The 18,944-nt window shown below is 40.4% G+C and overlaps 2 protein-coding genes across 4 annotated transcripts in view; both read right to left on the bottom strand.

The window, feature by feature from the left end:
• The window catches only part of LOC100748122 (protein roadkill), a 46,909-nt gene that overhangs the window by 9,319 nt on the left and 18,646 nt on the right, over positions 1 to 18,944 (bottom strand). For both annotated transcript variants that reach the window (XM_003487337.4, XM_033319408.1), the window contains one exon: positions 10,783 to 10,927. In XM_003487337.4, coding sequence (XP_003487385.1) covers positions 10,783 to 10,927 — 145 coding nt within the window. Of the gene's footprint in view, positions 1 to 10,782; positions 10,928 to 18,944 lie in introns of those variants that run through there.
• The window catches only part of LOC100742462 (origin recognition complex subunit 2), a 114,796-nt gene continuing 106,728 nt past the window's right edge, over positions 10,877 to 18,944 (bottom strand). For both annotated transcript variants that reach the window (XR_004461173.1, XR_004461178.1), the window contains one exon: positions 10,877 to 10,927. The gene's annotated coding sequence lies outside the window, so the exon portion shown is untranslated. The remainder of the gene's footprint in view (positions 10,928 to 18,944) is intronic.

The raw sequence follows: 18,944 nt of genomic DNA, 5'->3' as shown, positions 1-18,944 counted from the left end.
GGACGCTTCGAAGAAGCGTACTTTGTCTAAGGACACACACCGAGTTAGTCAAATATCCTAAAAGAAACCTAAAAATTCATATCATACTTAGTGATCGACCTCGAAAACTGATGGAGACCAAAAAGGAAGGCGTGAACCGAAGAGAGATAGGCGAAGAAGACAAGAGGAAGAGGAAGAAGAAGACACCGAGGTCGAGCCCCTACGAGTCAATGATCCCTGACGTCGTATGTATACGACCTTGGCGAACGAAGCCGAGCCCGAAGCCAAATCTATTTCTCTAGTTGGCCTGCTGGTTTATCGCTTATCGCGGTCCGCGTTACGGCCTTCAGGGCACCGGCCTATGCCGTTAGGAACCCTTGAAACCCGGCTCGAATCGGAGTCCCATGAAATTTGTATTACGGAAACGACATCACGCAAACAGATTCACACGTCATAGGTCATTGACAACGAATGCGTGCTGTTGGAGGTTCCCCAGGACGTTCAAGGTTTTCTCACATAGAGAGCAATTGTTATCTGTCGTAATATTCAAAGCTTTTGCATGGATTAATTAAGCTTGGCTCTTTTTTCCTTTTTTGAAGATCGTAAGATGTTAGTTTTGCAGGATAATTGGCTTGTTCGTGCTAATAAACGTTCATGTGAAAATAAAACGTTATATGCATTTACGCGAAGTGCGACGTGTGCGGTTGGGCTATCGCTATTTTTTGTGATTTTTAAAATTTATTTTTATTAATATATGAAATAACAATAGGACTTTGTAGGAGATGGATCTGCGGAGCAGTTTATGCGATGGACACGAGCATTTTGTATAACTGGAGTTTACATAATCGGATCTTGTTGTAGAAGTATAGTAGAATTTCGCGTTTAGATAAATTCAGTTAGTATCGGTTCATCTAATCGGGTAACGATTAAAATTTATAATGCAGAAGCAAGCGTAGATTGCATATTTGGCCTGTTGAAGCAATCCGATACGATACACGAGGTCGATTTTCTCTTAAACCGGAAAATATCGCATCGATCGGGTTAATTAACATAGGCAACAACTCTTGACTAGCGATCAGATAGAAACGAAGACAGCTAACAACCGTCTAGAGAACGGATAATCAGTTTGAACAGGCGATTATCAGTTTCTATCGCGAAGCAATGCGGCGTGAAACATAGATTCGTTTCGAAACTTTGTCTACTTCGTTAAACGGCCGGTTTCCGCGAAGAAAATGCGAAACAACGAAGCCGCGAAAGAGAAAACCATCGTACGAAGAATCGACAAATCGATGTACAAAGGGAAGCGTGAGAAACGTCAGCGCAACGACTCTGGACGAAGTGAAAGTCACTTCCCTCTTCTTCGTCTTTCTTCGATCGCTTTTTTTTCACCGAAAACAATGCACGATTTCTGCGGAATATGAAAATTAATGGCCTTTAATACGACGACGAAATTAAGACTTTCCATAGAAAATTTTCTCCTTCAACAGGAAAGTTGATTTAATTGTACGGTAGAAAAACATTTTTCTAAAAGTAATGACAATCTATAAAAAAAATTGTATTATGTTTCATTCTGTACATAATATTACATCCTGAAGAGATGCCGATGCAAAATTTTCTTCCAATCGAGAAAATTGTTTCAAAAATAAATGTTCACCCCTTTGTCAATATCATATACGCCTATCTATTACGGTATGTCAGTCGGTCGGTATATAAATACAAAATAATTCACGTCAACTGGGACAAGTCATTTCTTTTTTGATCGAGATTAGAAAAAGCACTAGCTTCTACCATACATATCTTTTCACAATTAACAATCGTACACAATCGTTCGAAATAGAATTTTATATTTCTCTATACAGATCAAATCAGCTTATGTTTTATCGGCTTTATAAAAAAAGCACGAAGCTAATGTGATCGAAAAATGATTACTTCGTGAAACCTCGAGTCGTGACGCGAATCGTTTCCAACATAGTCATAAATATTCACAATCTTATAAATGTACTAGCAATCTGTGCTGTGCAATTATTATAACGCATTCATCGTGGAAAGATGATCCTTATTATAATTATCAGTAATCAACGAGACATAGTAAAGTCTACTCTAAGTGAATGTATTACAAAAAAAGAAAAAAATAAAAAAAATAAAAAGAAAAAAGAAAAAGAAAGTATTTAGTATAACGATGTAAAAAGTTAATTGTAGACCTTTCATTAATAAGAGTTTTTCTCACAGAAGTAAAAGCAGAAGTAGAAGTAGAAGCGGACTGTAGTAGTGGTCAGCAATAAGGTTGAAAGAACGTCAATGCGGGGCAGAGTCGTAAAAGGTCGAGTTTCACGAGCAATACAGAAGAGGAAGAGGCATTTTCCGAGCTCGAGTAAGACGTAACTGGTTACGAGATTACACGTACAACAAGCGTGCATTGAACCTGTGGGATAGCCAGCGAAGGTCACGCCGAAGTGAGGATCATCGAACCCAGCGCACACCACGTGAGCAGTTTTCAGCTGTTCGCTCGTCTAGACGAGCAGAGGAATTCGTCGAGCTGGACAGCTCGAGATTTTGATCGATCACCGTTCGATCCATAGAAACATGGATTCGTTCGGAGGAATTTAGCGACATTAACGCACATGTTTGTGTGTTAAATATCGAAAAGACAAGACACATTCGTCGTAAGATGCACGTATAGGAAATAATTGGGAAACAAATAAAAAATAATTCCAACTCGATGATAACGATGATAAGAAATGATTTTAACCAGAGAATAGAATTATGCGAATAAGAATTAAATTATTTGTTAATCGAATCGAATAGAAAATTTGAACAATCAGTGCATTTGCTTCCGACTTACTATACGTCAGTAGCTCAAAGAAGAAGCCACGCTTTGTAGCGTGAAGTCGTACTTGAACCTGATAATCGATGCAACCTTCAGATATCGAAGACACGTCTTCAAAGGATCGCTGATAATCTCTAGCAACCGTGAACAAATTATCTGCTTTCTGTCTTTCTACAGTCTTTCGATCTTCCGTACCTCAAGATGTTAATTGAATGCTTTAATCGTTATACTTTTTCTTGTATTTTATTTGTTACACGTTATTACTAATATCTTTTTTATTTTTAATTTTCCGTTTTATTCTGGAACAAAGGATATAAAAATAAACGGTATATTTTTGAAGCCGATATTCTTTCTCACGGAGTAAAAGAAGACATAAATAGTAAAAAATTACGTAAAGAATTCGCTTCGAGTCACTGTAACTATTGAAGCGATATTTACAACAAGACCTGTTTTACAAGAGATTCTACTAGTCTGAATTTCTTTTTTTTTTGCGACGAATCAAAGTGTTAACAGTTAAGTCGATACTTTAAAAGGGAAGCGATGTTTCGCATCGTGGAGTTGCAATGCTCGAAGGTAGTGATAGTAGTTCATAACGTGTACAGATTAAGGACGCTTTAACTAGCGTTAGACGTGTTTCATACCATATGTGTAATCCATGCTAGTTGCTAGAGGAAAATTTTAGATGAGCGGAAAGTTCCCTTAACTTACTGTCGAAAAAAGTACGAAAAAAGATTAACATGTCAAGAACTGAGCAAAATCAGTCTTATATTATTATTCTAATGTTCTAGTATAATTGTAATAATCTGCTTCGAACAACAAAATTATAAAATTATAAAACAACAAAGGAAACGGGAAGAAAATTCTAATTCCCACAAACGAGTACATGTATGACACGTAGCAAAAGAAATATATTTAAACGAATCTAAACAACCTGTTGTTTTGTATTTAAAATTTGTTTGCAGTACACATATGTATATATAAAATACAACGTTCTACTTAAAAACTAAGGATAAGCTAAATAAAAGCTAACTAAAACGCGGGAAATTCGATCGATATAAAGAAAGAAGGGTATAGACGTATCTCGACGCGACCGCTTCGATCGAGCAACATTATTTTCCCAATCTAATTCCGTATCTTCAAACGTAATAGTACGTGTTGGCCATGATCCAAACCTGCCTACACGTTTGATTGATCCCCTCGAATACGAGTTCATGTGTATTCCTTTCGTTAACTGAGATCACGTGATCCGCACAGTGACCCTCTCTCCCTCCCTCTCTCTCTCTCTCTCTCTCTCTCTCTCTATCTATCTATTCGTTACGTCAGATTTGCGGTAACGATAAGTTAGGCGAACTGTTAACGATAAGGTTCTCGATAGGTATCGATAAATTGAATCCGCATCGATACACTGATACCGTTGAAGAATCGATAATATCGAAATATTATAGACAGTTCGCTACTATACGGATAAGGTGTATCGATAATTTGACATCGACACATATCGTGAAGACATTGACAAGCTTTTTTAAATAAGATTTTACATCTTCCTAACATTTTTCGCTTATCAGTGTGAGTCGATGTATCGCCAGGTACCAATGAAAAGACATCGAAAGAAAGAAAAAGAACGAGAAGAGTATAAGAATAGATGCTTAGCATCGACCTGCTGTAGAATACTGTTAATCGGGTCCGAGTACTGTTAAACTTGGCAAGTGGAGTAGAGGTATATCGATATGATTCGTCCGTTTCCTCGGAACGAGGTAACGAGGAACCAGAAAAATTGTACCGCTCGATGGCCCCTGTGAGTCATTCGATTCGCCATGATCATCCATAATCGTCCTTGAATCACGTGTTTCATGAACGAGATAGGTCAAAGATCGGTGGCTGACTGATCACTGTTGCAGAAACATCCATCTCTTCTTTCGTTCCGTCAGACCAAAAACGATACACCATTTATATCCCTCTGTTCTAGTAGAGACATAAACTATCTTCCAACGAATCCTTCTTTGGAAGATTCGCAATTACACGGCGGTAGTCGAGGCCGTGTTAGATTTTTCCTCAAACTCAAGGTGACACGAACGCGACGATTAGACGGGAGATGGAATCTCGACGCTCGAGGAGATCCGGTAAATCGAGTTCGTTTCTACTGCATCGAAATAATTCATCAACGAGATGAGAGAGACTTCCAGTCTATTTCGAGATGAAATAACATTCTGCAGAGGCTCTTTAGGTGGAAGCACACCGGCGGGATTCATAGCCATCGGTTATATCGGTGCTCGTAAATTTGTTAAAACGTTTGGATGCCACTCAAACGGAAACGGAAAGCTCGCAATACTCGTCGTCTACGCGAATCCTGACGTCTCGTTTTTTTAACAATCGACCACTGATTACGGGACGAGAAGCGCGGTACCTTTGTTCGCGAGCGCGAACGTTCGATATCGATTTTCTTGAAACAGGAGTAGAGAGAGATTGAAATTTAGCTTAATTCGGAAGATCCTCCATTGAAAATTTATTGGATGAAAATACGTCGGACGTGTAAACGGAATACGATTTAGAAGATGTTAAAGGAGAATATGGAAGATATTATGAAAGATGTTCGATGGAAGTTGAGCTTGGAAGATGGTCTGAGATAATGAAAATCCTCTAAAGTCACAGGTTCTATCTTTTATTTTCACATTTCTGGGTTAAATTCCTATTATCCCTCTACTTCTTAAATGCTTAAAACTTCATTTTCACTTTCCTTGCTTCGAAGTCCCCGACTCTAATTCCGTTATTCCGCCGTTTTCGCTTAATTTCTATCTCCCATTCCTTCTACTTCAAAAAAATCTGAAACTTTTATCACCCTTAACTGGAACTTTCCCGTCGCTTTCGTAACAAATTCTAGTCTCTATCCTTTCCGTTCCTCCAGTATTTAACATCCTTATTATTTTTCCTACGTGTCGATTTCAAAGTTCTAAACTCCAAGAGAACAACGCAAAAATTCTCCCAGGTTCAGTCAATTCTCTCAAAAACTCTCATCGAAACCCAACTTCGGAGTCTTCGCGGCACCACGCCAACCCTCGAATTCTCGATCGCTGCCGATAAAACCCAAACTTCGCCGCCCTCTTGAACAAAACCCGGACCAGAAGCGAGCCTGGCCAAGAGACCGGCAGCGATCGGTGTATTTGAAGAAACGTCGAAAGCAAAGTTCTGGGCGTCGAAGAGGATCTGCCGCGATAGAGGAGGCGTAAGGAACACAGAGGCACAAAGTTCATCGTCTTGGCCGTTTCCGTATAGAAGAAAACAGCACGTTGGAGCGCGAGGAGTAAGGAAGACGAAGATAGTGGCCCGGTCGACGCCCCCAGGAGTCGTTCAACCCGGCGATCGTCGACGATCGGCCTTGAATCACCCGTGCCCGTTTACGGGAGCGGCGTACGCGGCTTCGAGCAGCAAGCAGACCAAGTCGAGGCTTCCGGTAGAGTCCTGGATACGGTGGTCGAACATGCACGAGGTAAACGATCGTGGATCTTCCCGCGAGAAAATCGAAATTCCCGAGAAACGTTGTCGAGCTTGTTTATCTAAGAGGAATAAGAAGAAGAAGAAGAAGAAGAAGACAACGAAGAGGAGGAAGAGAACGAATATGGTGGAGACGATGAAGAGGGAGTATACAGAGGAACTTCATTTATCGGAATCCATCAGAGGACGAGCGGTAACTGGAATTCGTATAATAGCAACTCATTGGTTCTACTCGTTAACGATTTTTCGTTCTGGGAGTTCGAGTTTGCACGAGTGGAATAATTAACAGGAATTCGCTTAATCGAGCATCGGCTAAAATTTCATTCCAATAATAAACGAAGCTCTCTAATAGGAAAAGAAGAACACGATGACGAAGAAACGGTAGAAAAAGTTGACGAAAGAAAGATGATAAGAGGCAAGGGAAAGAGGCAAAGTAAAAATAGGAGGAGAAGAATAGGACGAGGGAAGAACCGAAGAAGACGAAGAAAGAAAACGAGAAAGGCAAGAATAGATGGGAAGAATATGACAAAGAAAACACAGATGAAGACAATCAAACAAAAGTAGAAGGAGACGTCTCTTTCGACGAAGACGAAGAAGAAGAAAAGGATGACGCAGAAAATGAAGAAGAAGAAGAAGAAAAAGAATGAAGAGCAGAGGAGCTTAGCCCTTCTCGCGAACTTATTTTCACCGCGAGACGAGGCAGCTTGGCTGGCTGGCTGGTTGGCTGACGATATAATGGAACACGTGCCTCGAGATAACGACGTGGAAATGAAAGGCAACGAGTGATAATGGCTCTGGCATATGGGGTTCGCGTCTAGGTGACGAGTCGGTGGAAAAAAAACAAGTTGAGAGTGCGCGAGGGGAATTTATGTTGAATGTTTCGTGGAATTACAGGTGGATGAATGGATGAAGATGGAGAAGATTGTTAGGGGTTGCGAACTTTTCGGCAAGCCAACAAGTTTGCCGACTCTATGAATGTATGTCGAGTGGGACGAGATTTGATTAAGAAATTGAATGGGTAGGTTGGAGGCGCGTGGGTGATTTAGGTTGCTCTTTAATGAGGCAAGTTGACGAACTTAGATCGATTGGGATAGTAGAACATTGTTGGAATTCGTAGATTGCTGATTATGCAGATTATAGGGGATTTGACCGATTCAGAAGGAAATTACAAAATTTATTGGCTATTTGTGTGTATATATATACACACACGAGCGATATAGATTTTTGTAATTAGGATAAGTTGGTGAGCAACGATCGGTCGAGAAAATCGAAAAAGACATAATGGATGTCGAGTGGTAAAAACAGAATGGACAGGTTGAAATGAAAAAAGCGTAAAAGAATGTGATGTAATTGTAGTTAGATGATTTGGCAAAGTTAGATCAACAGTGTAATCGTAGAAAAATTATCACGGCTTGCGAATCAGCTTCATGACTAGTGCTAGTCTAGCTCGTGTAGAACAGAGCAAGAATATAAACAGTTATAAGTCGAGGAATCTGATAGGCTTGGAATAATAACGTGGAAAATTGCTACAGTCTGTGGATCAAAGAAACGGCGAATCTAAGTTTGACTCGAGCGAAAGACAGGAAATGGTACGTGTCGGATAGAAAAACAGTCTGAGTAGTCGAAAAAGCCTAAGATTGCGGAGATGGTGGTGGTACGGTACCATGAATAACAGGAAGAGCTGCGACCAGCGGATTTCGACGACGATGAGTGCCATCCTTAGACGAGTCCTCGCTTTATCTTCCAGGAATAATTTACTGCGATAAGCTGATCCTTAATTAACAGAACTTAATAGCTTAAGGAAAAGCGGAGTTGACGAATTAATTTCCAGTGAATTTTTGTAAAGGTATTTTGCAACTTATTTTAAAAGCTATAGGTTATTTTAAAAATACGATTTTAATGGACAAAATAGATCTATCGTAGATTAATTGATAAGTGGTTGGTTTTTAGCGTTTTTCCAGTTAATATAGAAGCAGTTGTTTCGCGAATAAGAATAATCGATTCTCATTAATTCTTGGATATTCCAATTTTTCATTGAAACTTGGCTATTAAGGGAAGACCCTGAGTCGTTGGAGCAAGGGAGCAATTGGAAACGGTGCCGCAACGCTTTCTACGCTTTTATCGAACCCATCGATCGGCGTGTTACGACAGATTCAGCGCGCGAGCTCGCGCGATTGCTGCACCAGGCTCCGCGGCGGCTGACGAGGCGAAATCGCCGCGTGCATTACGAAAGTTAACTGGAGCACGAATCGACTTTCGATTCGGTGGCAAGGGGACCCCGCGTCTTCCCTGAAAACCGAGAGTTACTCCTTCGAGTGCTGCAGTTTCGCCTCGAATCATCCAACTTCTTCCCCTTGCCAAGCAGAAGAAAAAGTAAGATCGCAATCTTGCCCTCGAATTCGACCTCGGTAGCTTCTGCATTACGTAAATAACGCCTCGAGAGTTTTGTGGCGGATTCGTTTCTCCTTCACGAGGGAGAATCTCGTTCGAGATGTTAAATCGTATTGCCGAATATTATTTGCCAGATATACAAAGTGATAAAAAAGGGATCTAAGATTTTGGATGCTCAAATTTCTTATTTAGGGACGTAAAAATGTTACATAGTTATTGCATAGTTAGAATCCTGAAACTCGTAGCATGTCAATCACCATTTGCTAACATATTTTTATCTTCTAACGCGGTGCATTGTGTCTTTTTGCAACACGCTGAATGTGAATGGTAAATCGTCGTACTTAATTAATCGCACCCAAAATCGATCGTCTTCGACCACATCCTACCGCAACCAATCTACGAGTATGCCTCGCCCCTTCCCAGGAGACCTACGCAGACATCCCCAGAGGTTCCATCCATCGAAGATTTATATCGGCTACACTTGAGTTTACTTCGCAGTAAGTTCCTTCTGACGAGAGGTGACTTTACAGCTAAACTAAAATGGTAAACTTTACAGCTAACAAACTATCTAATATCTCTGTAATATCTTCTTGTTCAAAGGACAAGGAAAATCGACCTCCTATTTTCTATAATTCTCTTTCGCTCGATTTCACCTGTTCGAAGTATCGAAAATTGATCGAGGATCCAGCCAGATGATTTTAAGTCGAATCTCTGGCATGTTCGATCAAACAAAATTCCTACAATCACCTAAAAGACTAGTATCGTGAAACGGAAGATACCAAGCTTCCATCGTTTCCAACTTCCGCTTCGACGATCCTCCTTGCTCGATTTCGTGTCTTCGAAACGTCGAGGATTGCTTCGGGAACCGTCCAAGTAATTTCCGATGCTTTTTATATCGGAAGAAAAAGTACCTCGAAGTGACGAATTTTCGCGGGGAAGCTAGTGAACGTTTCCACAGGCGAGTTAGAGATCGCGGCAGGGAGCAGCGGGATATCTAGTCGCAGGTCATTCACATCGCGAGGGGACGAGCAGTAAAAATAGAACGAGAACGTCAGGAGTGCGTGCTCTCACGCGCGACCACGAGGATGATATCGACGAAGACGACGAAATTGACCTAGAGGAGTAGGAGAACCCTTTGACACGTCCAAAACGTATTACCAAGGGTTCTGTTCGGCCAATTCGTTGACGTGGATTCCGATACCTGTATGTTGGATTTCCATCGAATCTCATCTTCTTCAATAATCCTCTTCAATTGAATGGCGTGGTTCGAATTGGGGGAGTACCGGTATCGTAAAAGTGTTTTGGGAGCGATTTTTAAACGAGTGAGAGGAGTTTGATCTAGAGATTTGGGAGTTTTACTCGAAGAAAGAAATCTAGAAATTCGGAGATGCGAAGGAAGAATATTCGGAGCAAATGTTTGAGATCGACCCACGTGAACGAAGACCATTCAAGTTTTTGGATAGATATCTTCCTTTCACCAGGAAATAAGATTACACAGGGTTACGACGCATTGATTACAATGCTTAAATTGTAAATCGAACGAATCCTCACTAACGTAACTTCAAACACTTCTTTCTAGTCCACGGCTTAACGTTTGTAACGGACATTCTGTGAGATATACGAGAAAACTTCGTTAACGTCATGAGAAATCCTCAATTACCTAAAAGATATTTCTACCGTTAAAAGTTACGGTCTTATTCCAATCATGTACAATACAAAACACGGTAACAAATGGTCCCTACGAGTACCCTGCTCTGCCAACTGTTACTGAAGCTCACTGTCATCGCTAACGACCAATTAAACTGCAATTAGATTGGCTTCGCCCTGTCGGTAGCACTAACAAGACACTGCTCTCGCAACAGTCATGTTCGAGTCGTAAGAATCATTAAAAACAGTTACACTATGCACACAAGGCTGACGATATATATTACTTCCTAATATACTCTAAGATTCTAAAAATCAGAACTTATATAATCGTATTATTACAAGTACAACTCGTCAGAAACTAATTGTTAATTATTTGCAATAATTTGCTTTAATTCTATCGTCGATCAATTCGAGGTAATTTTCGATTGAAAGAATTATTCGATACGTACCTGCGTGTAACACCAATTTTCTGCCACAGGGGTGTTCACTTCCGGTGGCGGAGGGCTTGGTACACGGCTTACTGCCATACTACTGCTGCTATGCAAGTTTGAGCTGACCCGCGACGTTTGAGGCGCACAGTCGCTCACCGCAAGTCTGCAACACGAACAAATCGTCTTCATGTTAGTTTCAGCTCGTCCTGGTCTCCGTAAAATTTCTGCGCTCTTTGGGGTTGCTGCACGTGACGATCACACTAGCTGCTGCGTGTTGTTTTATTTTTGTTTCCTGAAAGAAAATTCCGCATTTTAACCATTCGTAATTCTAGCGCTAACCGAACGTTCCTAGAACCATAAGAATTTCTTCTGTTGTTGAAACTGGATGGAAGGCACGTGTGAACGGCTCTCTCGTTACATTATACTACGAAGAGGGACACACGAGTCGCTCGATGCGAGGAAAAGGGGTGACCGAGGAAGGAGGACTGAACGTTGGAGGAAGTTGGAGAACGGAGAACCGCAGGGCGGGGAGGGTAGGACGAATAAAAGAAGCATGAAAGAAGGGTATGCAGGGCACGCGATGGTGCTCACGTGCGCCAAGTACGGAACTACTCGAGCATCATCGAGTCGAGTACATTAGCCTCGCAGGTTCATCGGACCTGCTTCTCGATTCTCTAGCCGAGCGGAGGTCGCAACGCGACTTCTCGTCTTAACCTTTTAACCCTTATCGGGTCGGTCAATCGATACGTTAACGCGATAACCGCGGGGGCGGATTGGTCAGGTTGGTTAATCGCATCGAACCTTCGATGACGATCGAGCGTCGCTGTCGTTTCTGCGCTGCACGAGCGCTTGCCTTTAGCGGAAATTACATATTTTGATTTTTTGGATATACGTCAAACCTGCCTTCTCGTACTTTATTTTTAATCTATATTGTTATATAATATCATACACAAGTGATAATTTATATGTTTATCTTGTCCGGGAGCTAGCGGGACACTTGTTAACGTTACGATAATCAAATATTTTCGAGAATCAACGAGTGATTCTGTCCGTATCGGGCCGAATATTTTTATATCTTTTCAGTGACATCTGGGACGAGTACGTCACGCTAAAGTGTTTTGCATTTTTTTCTTATATCCTATATCTGCAGTGACGCGCGAAAGTTTCGGGGCCAAATAGATTCTTCGCTTTATATTTCGAAAGCGATATTTTGAAAGAATTTTAAGTAACATTATACAATAACAGCGTTTGCGTGTTGTATACTATTATCTTTTGCTTATCGCGCTCCTCGTATTACTCGATGTTACTTAAAAGTCTTTCGGCTATCGTTTTTCGAATAGTTAAAAATTACAGTTAAAAATTCATTCTAACCAGAAATTTTTGCACGCCGCTAAGTACAAAGGCGCGAAATAACAGACAAAGGACGATGGAGGAATTTTCCTCATCGACGTGACACGAGACCCTTGCATTTTTCCTAGTAGGCATTCTTTTCCGTGACGCCGAACGAACTGTATCGCGGTATAGTCAGAGATTAGGTAAGCGCTTTAAAATAGCATCGGGAAAGTGTAGTTTCGCTTGTATATTACGAAATATAAACATTGTCGAAGAGCATATATCTTGCATCAATTTTAAACAGAATATTTATTAAAATAGATTTATGATAGGATTTTTGAAGGATCCTTAAGGAAAACTTCGGGGATGGATATATTAATTGGTAGGTTTAATCGTATCGAGGCATAGATTTACGAAAGATGAGTATCGATTTGAAATACGTAGTATATAAGTTTAGCCCACAGACCTAGAAAATATATTGATGTGGAGGAATTTGCATGCGTCATAAGAGAATAGTATTACCATATCAATGTGGCATTTAACGTTTAAATCCGAGTATATGAATCTCCTATTGCTACCTCGATTCCTCCAAATAGATTCTTAATCTACGAAAAGCTATTACAGTAATTGTTAATCATCGTCTGCGCCTACGAACAGCTATTAAAATGGATGAAAAATTACCATTCTTTAGCCACTTTTCTCAACGACCATCATCATCGCCATTAAAACGAATAATCGCGTTGTTTAGCGTCCATTCTATTCCTTTTTATCGGTTAATTTCCCACCACCTTTAAACGTAATCACGCTCATTACATAACAATGATTGACTAATAAATCGGAACCTTGTTTATTTTCCAGAATCACGACAATACGAAGTAATTTTGTTTGGTATCGTTATTTCTGGAAATCAATACTCAAACCGTGCCACTCGAGGCTGATAATAGGTACACGAAGGTAGAACGACGCTTTTTCTTTTCCCTAGTTTACGACGCTTTTTATCACGTCGTGCTATCTTTAATTTGATAATTATAGTCCCTTAACAACTCGGATGTAAACGCGATACCGAGAAGAAGAAGATGGAAACTTGTATAAAAAATCATCGATGTTTCACGCAGATTGTCAGTTCAATCGAAAACCGTTTATACCCGAACACACTGCAACGTGTATCTTTGATTCCCGAAATTAGCCACACGTTCGACTTTATACATTCAATTAAGTATTATCACTTTGATATTCGTATATTTTACTATCGAATTTTACTAACGTTATTATTATATCGACTTAAGAAAAGAAGGAAGGTGTGTCAATTCGATAATTTTCCAAAGAATCTGTTCTCTGAATGCAACGTACGCTCTTAAAACGTAACTTAAATACAGAATAATTAAACAATTTCTGACATAGAGATAGAGCATTATAACTAAGAATTTTAAATTACTATATACTTCAAGAAACACTGAAATCGCTGGAAAAAAGACAAAGAAGATGACTAATTTAAAGTTCAATTCTTCTACGATAAGCTGTCTAGTCATAATTATTTCTTACGGAAGTAAATTACACCGAGCAATTGACGATATATTAAATAAATTGTCTGATTTAACCAAATTTAGTGGCGAAGTAAATAAAACGACGAATAGCACGTTGAAAAAATTGTTTCCTTTAAAATGTTCTCAGTGTTGACACACCCCTCGAAACTAGCAGAGGATCGAATAAAAGTGTTTGTGAATGATCGTGACACCGGATGGATTAATATCAGTATTTATCCCCTTCCAAAGGACGTTTCGGCTTACGGATGCCGTTTGCGTTACATTCAGAGGTATGGAGGTGAACTACATACGGTTAAATTGTTGTTCAACAAACGGGCGCTCACGTAGCAATGGAAAAAGTGTTTCAACCGCGCATACGATTAACCGCGATACTAAAAAAAATAAGAGTACGTTGCGATAAGCGATTCTTACATCTTACAGACCGCATTTCCTGCGTAGAATCGTTATGCGAGTCCTTGTTTTTTGGATGAATATGTTCATCAGAAAATTCTAATTTCGCAGACGACCGCAAAATATTCGATTTTCGTTTTGATATTTTCCAATCTTCCGATCGAATCTTTCGAATCTATGAACTACGACGAGTTATAGGATATTTGAAGTTTTTAGATATTATATCGATGCTTACTACAAACTGTGATATTGTATAGAAATAAATCATCGAATAGCTATGTTTTGGGACAAATACACTATATTTTTGACATTCGAAATGCGGAAGTATTTGTTGCTTCGATTTCGATGCTTCGATAAGATACACGTATCTCCGTTTCCGGAAGATATACAACGAGTGCTTGGTAAACGAAAAACAGCCTCGTTTCCCCCCTTTCACTTTCCAACACACGCTGCTTGCGAGCAGCAAAAGTGCAGATAAGAGAAATCTCGCGATTAAGTTACTCTTACTTCGCTGTAAACGCGACAGAATGAAAGAAACGACCGAAAATTTTCACCAGCCACGACGAAAGACAATTCGAGAAAGTATTCTGCATTTCCTTCGCGTTGGAGATTGAATCTCCTAGTTTCTTAAATGTCGCAATATAATCATAACATTTATCACATTTCTCATCGCAGCGTGGCTATAAAAACTAAGAAATGAGAATATTCGAGATAAATCTATTGGCGAACATGCAAAGCCGACAAACAGGATTATTAAAATGCCGATAAACATCTCTATAAAAATTCATGAAGCTGTGAAGCGAGTCATAGGATGACAAAGCCGCGAGACGATAAATTACCCAGCCATAATGTACGTAAGATCAAAATTCGTGTGGATTTAGCGTGTCACATAAAATAAAAGAGAACATAAAATAACAGAGATAAAGATATCGCGTTACTTCCGATTTGATTTCTCTATTCTTCGAACGTTGCTCCGTTAAACGATAAGGCTTCTTTCCGTAACCACAGGTGTTCCATGTTAATCTTTGCCAGAACGAAACGTCCAAACACAAAGGGGACGACAATTCGCTGACAAAATCGCCTAACAAACAAAAACGGAGAAAGAACAATTCGTTTGGACGACACGCGGGAATAACAGCTGAGAAAGAAAAGAGGCAAAATTCGGCTGCGAGTAGCGTAAATCTGGTTTGAAAAGGCGAGCGTGATACATCCATTCGTTAAACCTCTTATCCGTCGACATGTTAACTGGCGCCTTTTGCACGACGTCCCTCCCGTTCACCGATGTTGCCTCGCTCTAACTTTCACTTCCACGTTTTACTCCCACGTTGCTTTTGCGCTAGATATACAGTCAGAGGCGTCGAACGAAAGAGGAAGAGGGCCGATATTCGGGGCGCGCGGTGTTTCGAGCGACATTTTGCCGAGAGAAAGATAAACGGTTTTATCGTGATTCCACGTTTCAAGCCAGGTGAACGTAGGGTGCGTGGGTGGGAGGGAACGTGACCGCTCGTGTGCATGCTGGCGATCCGATTTTGTGGGAAACGAGAGACCGCATCCCAGCAACGACGATTCGCAGATCGCTTTTTCTATGCACGCGTGAGTGTAGTTCGTGGAAGGAATACGGTAACGCTTTGCTGATCGGTTATAGGGAGCAATCATCTTGCGATCGACTAGCGAGAATAAACGTATTTCCAAGAAATTTCGGCTATGTCTTGTCCTCCATTGGGTGCGAGTGACACGTCAATATCTAACATACACTTGTTTATTTTACATATGTAATATTAGATGCTGGTTCTGAGTAATCAGTTCCAAGAAACGACGAGAATAGTCGATCGATTAACGAAGCAAAATTGTCTGATCGATGCATGTAATACTACTGTGCAGAGAGAACGACAGGCCAGTCAAAAGTTCATACAAATGCAAACGTCTTAATGAAGATCAAGCTGTACAGATTCATCTAATTCGATCGAATCTTTAGTGACGTTAAATTGTTTGGTATATGAAGAATTCGTTTCGGACAGACGTTATATGATATTACGAGATACAGTGAACAAGAGATACTTTTTATACGTAATATAGTATGCGCGAATAAAACGATTTGTTGGAGAAATGGAAATATGCGAAGGAACAAAGACGAGTTCGGTCTATTCATGGGCATTTGATGTTGAAATTTTGTCAATCGGGCCACCCGATTTCGAATCTGTTGTATGACGAAGGCGTGGGCCAGGCCAAGAGAACCCAAGGGAAAGTAGAACAGAGCTCTGACGAGTTCACCGGTGAAAACGAGGAAGTTAGGTGAAAACCGTCTATGCTAAGCTGAAACAACGCAATTATAACGATCGCTCGTCTCACACTGAGAATGATTCTCGAGGAATTGTAACTGCGAAAAATAAAAGTTATTTTTCAAGGTACCTCTAAGGAGAATGTTCGCAGCAAGTGTGTTTTATAATTAAAAGTAGGTTGGTCTTTGTACATTCAATTGGAGGAAAAAGTGAAAGTTTGCGTAGAGATTTTGTAATTCTATGGTTGAACTAGAACGTCTTCCATACCGATATAATTTGATCTCTTTCGTCCTTACTTCAAATAATTATTCGTTATTTTGCAATTTAACGCATAAAAACTGAGATTTATCTTTTTAGCTTGATACGAGCCTTGCGTTATTCATAACCTTTCATCGTGAATTTAATCCACGACTGTCTTTTGTTATCTAAAATTAGACGCTGGAAGTTATTTAATTAGCTATAAATACACACAAAGAAAGAGGCCGCTCATCTGCATAACAAAGCATCTGTATTTAATCACATTGAAATCTAATCTCCTCGTACATATAACTCATATGCCGCTATCCATTGATTTTGTTAACTTACAATAACGAATGATCGTCAATTTAGAGACAATAGATCGTCGATTATATCTACACCAACGATGCTTTCGTTACATTTGCGTTGAAAAAAGACCAAGAAATAAATTATGTCGCAAAGAACGCTAACTTCAATCTATGTTTAATTTCTTATCGAGAAGGCTTTAAGCGTAGACTGTTTTAATTACGAAAGTTAAAATGAAATAGAACGAACGGAAAAGTCAATGAGAGAGGTTCAGCAACGTTTTAATAAATTTGCGTGGTTTCTGCGACGATTGGTCATCCGAAGCCCGCCGTTTTATCTGGTTCCGCGCACGAAGAGAAACGAGGACGATGGAAGATGCGAAACCCGAGATCGTCGACAGAAATCGGAAACCGGACGAGGTCGCTGTCGCCGGAAAAGTCGCAGAAATTCCCAGTCACGTTGTGAAGCGAGAAGAACAGAATACCCGTTTCCATTGTGAATTCGCCTGCAATGTTTTCGAGAAATCGCGCAAACAAGACAACGAACTGACAGAAACTGGTTGTTCGAACTGTCCTACGGATGTTCGGATGTTTTCATTAAATGGCTAATCCCTTCTTACGACCATCTTTTCCACGTGTTAAATTCGAAACTTTTACTCTTCGTACTGTATTTTCTCAGATTTCCAATAAGCATATTATCTATTAATTTTGTATACAATTTTATATATAAAATAAACACTGTTTTCGATAGACACGAGGTTTCAGAAATATCTTCGTGTTGAATGTCTAACGAATTTTCTGTTTCTTTCTATATATTAAGACAAGGATAAAATAAAAAGCTAACTGAAGAGAGAGGCAGAGAGATAGGAAAGCAAATGCGAGGAACGAAGACACGGAAACAAATTTCCCGTGCAAAACCAAGCAAATGGAAATCCAGCAACAGCGGGTAGAACGTTTACCGCTTAAAGCTCGTAACGATCGAAAGTTTCCTCGTATACATGGGCGGATAAGCGGATTTCGCGAGCGGATCCGAGTCGAGAGAAGTTGCAGGCTGCTCGTGCGACACGGCCAATTTAATCTCAAACTTTCCGGACGCTATCTTCGTGCGTGCGGATCAGGCAAACTCGTGGATCGAGGAATTAATCCAGAGTTTCCTCGTTAAGTAATTTCACGTTTAAAAACTGCTCCGAAGTTAACGTCGTCACGAGGAAAAGTCACGTTTCGCACGTGCTTCGATCAACTTGGTGAAACGTAACGAAGGAATATATCGTGGATGAAAATCCATGAAAATTCTTCAACCAAGTCGATAGCTTTTGCTTCGTATCGATGGGATTGTGTTTAATAACACTTAATAGTAAACGTATAGGAACCGTTGATCAATTAGGATAAGATAATTAATCTTATCGTGGCCGACAATATGGAAAATATCTAATCGGTTGACTCGTACTTTAAATTTTATAACGTTTCCCTATATGGAATACTTATATGCAACGTTTAGGGACTGCTCATCGATAATTAAGTCTTCCCATACACTGTATACTTCGTACAGAAAATTCTGCAGATGTAAAAATAGCGAAAAAGAAGAAGACGTGTCTCGTCGGTAGTACGCGTCGCCAATAAAACCACGCGAATCGTGTCTTTCTAACGACTTGGTACTTGGAATTTAAAAGCAGAAAGAATTTACTCACCTCATAATAAGGTGTGGTATGAACGACAAGTCACATAGAACGATAGCGAGGGGAATCATGTTTAACGTCCGAATGTTGTTAGCGAATACGCAACGCTGAGCAAGTTCCAAATCGGCTGGTGGAAACGATATGGATTGATGTAAAGACTGTTACAGAGGAAAGCTGGGCTCCGTGAGCAACGATAATTCGCTTGTTCGTGCGAGGCAGCGCGAGACAGATGCCAGCCGGTCGATTTTCGCAGCACAGTCAGTAGACGAGTGTGGAAGAGGGGCGAAGTCAAGGCTGATGCCTGGCGCAAGCTGACTGTGATAAGACAAAGGCTAACTCTCTTCAAGGGCGCGGCGACGACTCGGTGGTGCGCGCGCGAGCGTTTCGCACGCGCCAGCTTGTCGCTACGCGCCGCGT

The sequence above is a fragment of the Bombus impatiens genome, unplaced genomic scaffold (genome assembly GCF_000188095.3).
Source record: "Bombus impatiens unplaced genomic scaffold, BIMP_2.2 scf_0151, whole genome shotgun sequence".
Classification (NCBI taxonomy): Eukaryota; Metazoa; Arthropoda; class Insecta; order Hymenoptera; family Apidae; genus Bombus; species Bombus impatiens.
This window is presented reverse-complemented; position numbering and strand designations above follow the sequence as displayed.